The sequence below is a fragment of the Myotis davidii genome, unplaced genomic scaffold (genome assembly GCF_000327345.1).
Source record: "Myotis davidii unplaced genomic scaffold, ASM32734v1 scaffold194, whole genome shotgun sequence".
Classification (NCBI taxonomy): domain Eukaryota; kingdom Metazoa; phylum Chordata; class Mammalia; order Chiroptera; family Vespertilionidae; genus Myotis; species Myotis davidii.
The window spans coordinates 4,015,257-4,020,542 of record NW_006286673.1 but is presented as its reverse complement, the minus strand read 5'-3'; the positions used below and the strand labels follow the sequence as shown (position 1 = coordinate 4,020,542).

At 39.7% G+C, this 5,286-nt stretch overlaps 1 protein-coding gene across 12 annotated transcripts in view; it reads left to right on the top strand.

Moving 5' to 3' along the window:
- Nucleotides 1-3,799, top strand: part of ZMYND11 (zinc finger, MYND-type containing 11) — a 91,698-nt gene extending 87,899 nt beyond the window's left edge. For all 12 annotated transcript variants that reach the window (XM_006758165.2, XM_006758162.2, XM_015560312.1 and 9 more), the window contains one exon: nucleotides 1,527-3,799. In XM_006758165.2, coding sequence (XP_006758228.1) covers nucleotides 1,527-1,649 — 123 coding nt within the window. In that variant the 3' untranslated portion in view covers nucleotides 1,650-3,799. The remainder of the gene's footprint in view (nucleotides 1-1,526) is intronic.
- The last annotated feature ends 1,487 nt before the right edge of the window (nucleotides 3,800-5,286 follow it).

The window sequence follows — 5,286 nt, the reverse complement described above, 5'->3', positions numbered from 1 at the left end:
GTTCAAAATAGTAAGTTGATTTCCTAATACCTTTCAAGATGATCACTGAGGTTTTTGTTTATTTTCATTACTGCTGGGATTTTTTAAAAAATAGTTTATTTATTTTAGAGACAAAGGGAGAGAGAGAGAGAAAGAGAAACATTGATAGACTGCCTCCAGCACGCCTCCCACCAGGGATCGAGCCCAAAACCCAGGCATGTGCCCTGACCAGGAATCAAACCTTTCAGTGCAGGGATGACGCTCAACCATCTGAACCACTCTAGCTGGGCCTTCCTTATACTTTTCAATTTCCATTGTGTCCCGTCTTGTGCCTGCTCAGATCTGCTTTTGAATGCCCTGAGCGAATTTTTCCACTTCAGGTTGTAGGCTTTTCAGCTCCAGATTTTCTTTTCTTTTCTTTTTTTTTTTTAATTTATAGTTCCCTTTTGTTCACACATGTTGACTTTCTCCACATGTTCCCTTAGTTCTTTGAGCATCTTTAATAGTTATTTAAAGTATTTGACCAGTATATCTGCCATTAGGGCCTTTTTATGGACAGTTTCTGGTGATTATTTTCCTTTGAATGGTCATACATTTCTGTTCCTTTGTATGCCTTGTGATTCTTTGTTGAACACTGGGCATTTGAATCTAATAATATGGTACCTCTAATTCTATCTTTTCCTCTCTTCAGGGCCTGGTGTTGGCTGTGCCACGAATCAGTCTGATAAGTAAACTAAATATCTTCTAGGCCTTTTCTGAGCCTCGACTAGGGCATGCACATCATTAATATTCACTGTCTATGCGGTTGGTTTTGAATGTCCTAATCTTTAATTTCTGGCTCCCCAAAAGGGGAAATTAAAGGGTACTGGACCTTTAACTTTCCTGAAAGTCACTTCAGTTGAAGAGAGGGGGCTTGTGACAATGAGATAAACATCATTGACCTCCCGTCTGTCTGTACCTCTGTGATCAGAAGTAGCAGTCAGCATAGATCTCCGCTGTTTGAAGGACAGGCCCTTTTTATCCACCCTGGCTCACACAAGCTGCTCCAGGAACACGTACACAGCTGCCTGCATCGTGGTGGGTAGCTGCTACTCTGCTAGGAGCTGAAATTGGTCAAAATTAACCACAACTTGCTGTCTAACTCTTCCCCTGGAAGTTGCAAGCCCTCAACAAACTCCAGAGTTCCATAGTAGTCAACTTCTGACAGATTCTGCCAGTGCAGTTGTTGTCCAGGTGGGGAGACAGATTCAGGTTCTTTCATCTGCTCAGAGTCCTCTCAAGACCTTTGTAAGGAAATGTAAATGTTTGTGTGCCGATGGTAATGACCCAATAAAGAGAAAACAAGTTGTTGTGCCAGGTAAGCTTGAATTTGTTAGTAACAGTCATTCCATTTTTTCTTGCCGTTCTGCTCAGTACATAAAACATATTCTGATATTCTTGGCAATGATGTTATTTTAAGGTTGAGCCAAAGAGACGTTTAAAATCACAACTTCAAAAGTCCGTGTTAACCAGTTTCTTGTGTACTGAACCTCTGATTTCTCCTCTAGTGCTACAACTGTGAGGAGGAGGCCATGTACCACTGCTGCTGGAACACGTCCTACTGCTCCATCAAGTGCCAGCAGGAGCACTGGCACGCCGAGCACAAGCGCACCTGCCGCCGGAAAAGATGAAGACGGCTCTTGCTGGAGAGTCACCGATGATTGCTCTTCTCAGACACAACGGTTTTTGTTTCCAAGAAGCCAAAATTGTTTAGAATTTGCTTCCCATTTTGCACCAGCCTTTAAACACTTTTCGTGAAGAGATTTTGCACAGTAGTTTAAATCTTTTGTTAATGTCCCTCTGGAATTTTTCGGGGGTAAAAGTAACATCAGTGGAGGGTATTATTTTAAATAAAATTTAATTGAGAATTTGTTGCATTTACAGCAAATTTTAAAACATTTTTAGGTTTTACAGAGATTTTAACCTTTAAACAACAGATCTTTAAAAAAACAACTGGTGAACACAAGTGAGTTTAACAAATGAACATTTAAAATAGATCTGAATGTAAGAACTAAGGACTGTTTCAGAAATAAAACATACTACCTGATGTGAAATTTATTTCTTAACCTTGTTGAGCTGGTTTTGTTCAGCTTAATTTACTGTTTAAAGGCATTATCTATTGGTTATGCCAGTGGGTATATGATTGAATTTAGGGAACAGGGTTGACACAGCAGGTGCTAGTCCTGCATATTTTTTCTTAAATATTTCCCAATTGTGTTTTTCATTTTCTTTTCAATATATAACTTTTATAACAAATTATTAGCTTTGATCTTGTAGTTTAAAATTGCAGGGAACTGGGTAATCTTTTACTGAGCTGGATCTTAGAGAAAATGAATATTTAAATTTTAAAGTTTGCACATTTCATCTTTATTCTAACGTGAGTGCTTGTAACAAAATAAACAACAAAAATAAAATAAGCCAAAAACTACCTTAATCCATACATGAAATTATAGATGGGGCGTACAAATTTATTGACTGCTTCCCTTCCCTCCCCAAATATCGATTGCCTATTATCTGGTGTCACCTCATATATTATAAGTTAATGCTAAAAGGAAAGAAAGCACTTAAGTTTCACAGAAGCCGTTATGTTTGTGGTAATGGGTCATTGCCTACTAATGAACCCCATCGCTGTACACAGAATGAAGAATAATGCATGTTAATTTTCTTGTATTAAAGATGCCGTGGTTTGTAAAAAGTCTGTATTTTGCGGAATGTCTGGATGAAGAAGCATTACCAATAGGAATGGATCGATAGTTGAATAATGATTTTTTTTATACATAGATATATAAAATACAGCCAGAAAAACTGAAATTACCTTTTTTTTTTAAGAAAAATCTCACAATTTATGTTTTTTCAAAGACTGATCTTAGACCAAGTCCAATTCCCATTTATCATTTAGTTATTTTTTAAGGTTAGAGAAATAATTTGTAAATATTTATTTAGACCTTTGATATTTATTAAAGCAATTACACACAATGGAAGTGAAAGAATCAGGAGAAAAACCTTTTAAAAAGTTTTCTCTAGGTTTGTCAGGGTCACTCTAAAGTTAAAAATATAACCAAGTCTTCTGTGAAATAATCATTCACCCAGTCCTGGTGCTGTTGCAGATGGCGGTGACACAAGTTAATTGACAAGCTGCTGCCCAGTGGTGCCCAATGGCTCATGGGAACTGCCTGGCGCCGTTTCAGCACCACCCTGAACTACGCAGTGACTTGCATCTGGTCCTTCCTTGTTGCTGTGTGATTAGTCAGTGTTGCCACGTGCCGTGGTCTGGTTGAGACATCGTAACCAAGAACACTTACCTTCTCTTGATCATTTTCCAAGTTTTAAAACTTCGATCCACCCCTATGAGAGCAAGTTATTGTGGAAATACTTTCAATGTAAAACCATTCCAGAGTGTGTACTATTTACTGATAGCTGCATGAACGTAAGATTCGTGTTACTTTGGCTTTTTTGTCTCCGTTGACACGGTTGCACATTTCCAAGTTACTACAGCGTGAAAACTGTGTGTTAAAAAAAAAAAATTTAAAAAAGATTGTGGCCTGGTTTTGTAAAAGTTTTAGGTAAAATTACAATTGATTGTTTTAGGAATCATTAAAATATTTCTGCAAATCATAAAGCTATATCAAGATGTTGAGCTTAGCCACTATGCACATTGTAATTATTCATTGTGGCTGTCCAGTTCTATGATGCATTCTGGCATTTTGTAAGCTGCTCTGACTAGCAATATATAGATTCATTTAATGTGTTAACATTGGTTAATAAATGTATTTAAAAAAAACTGGCTTTAATACATTGGTGATTTAGTCCAATTCGCTTTACCAAACCAAACACTTATCACATGGTGGTCATGGTTATCCATTGGTGACTGTTTAACTTTATATGAGAACAGTGTGTGGAAAATCATTCATTTACTTAAACATTTAAGTTGAACTTTTACCAACTTTCAGAAAGACTCAAAATACTTTTACTGGTTCTCAAAAAATTCAGGTTGGTTAACTACAAAACCTGTTTTCTTAATCCTTACACTAGGCTGAACAAATAGAAAATGATTCCATGAACACTGGAAGTTTGTCAGTAGCATCAGTGTCAATACATTTAGAACCAAATCGATTGTCGCTCCACTTCTCCAACCAGTTTACATGAACCAGTGTCAGCTCATGTCAGCTTCACCCTCCTCATCATGTAAGAATTGGCTCGGCCTTCCCTTTTGCCTCCAGTATCTAATTCAGTGGTTCTCAAACTTCAGAAGCAGGATCACAGGAGAGCTCGTTAGTCATTGTTGGCCTGATGCATGCATTTGCATTCTAACAAGTTCCTAATATTGCTAATGGGCTCACCCTTTCACAGCGACTACTTTACTCAGGAGAATCAATGCACCATTTTGTGAAAAATCATACACATCCATGCACAAAATGTATTATTATTTTTTTTGCAGATTCCTAGGTCTCATTTATAGACTCCCCACCCCCAGGACTCTGGTCCCTCAGGTTAATCCCTAATCCAGCAGGATTGGAGAAGCAGAAACGTGAGGTGTGAAGAGAGATGGTGTCCTGTACTGTGCTCTACATCAGACCTCAAACTCACGTCCCATGATCACCTGAGGGGGTCTCAAAGTGCAGAATCTGACTCAGTAGGTCTAGGGTCAGTGAAGCTGGTAATTCTGCTTTTTCTCATAAGCCTCCATGTGACTGATTCTGCTGGTCATGCAACACCCCTGAGAGGCCAGGTGTTAGAGGGTATGTACATTCACAAAACATCAACACTGCTAGGCTGAAATATAAGCTGCATAAAACAGTGCTGTCAAGTGAAAGTGTAATATGGGACACCTGTGCAATTCTAAATTATCTAATAAAGGTGAAAACTAATACAGCCAAAACATTTCAGCTTCTATATATAATAGAGGGATATGCAAATTACCCAGGACACCATCACATCATGAGCGTTCACAAGGTGGGTGGGGCGGAACTCTAGAGCGATATTGTCCGCCCAAGCAGACTCTCCCACAGCCCCGCAGCCGAATCCTGACACCGACCTGGGGTTTATTAAACTTTACTGGAACTGCTCCCCATACCGCCACCCACTGCCCCAGGACCACATTGCCCACAGCAGGGCGCCCCTGCAGCCTCCTGACAGGTGGGTGGCCAGGGAGAGCTGAGTAGGGCGGGGGCTGCAGGGAGCCATGGAGGAGCAGGGCGGCTGGAGCCAAGTTCCCAGAGGTCTGAGGGGAACCCCTGACAGGAGCCTGGACTGCAAAGGAGGTTAAGG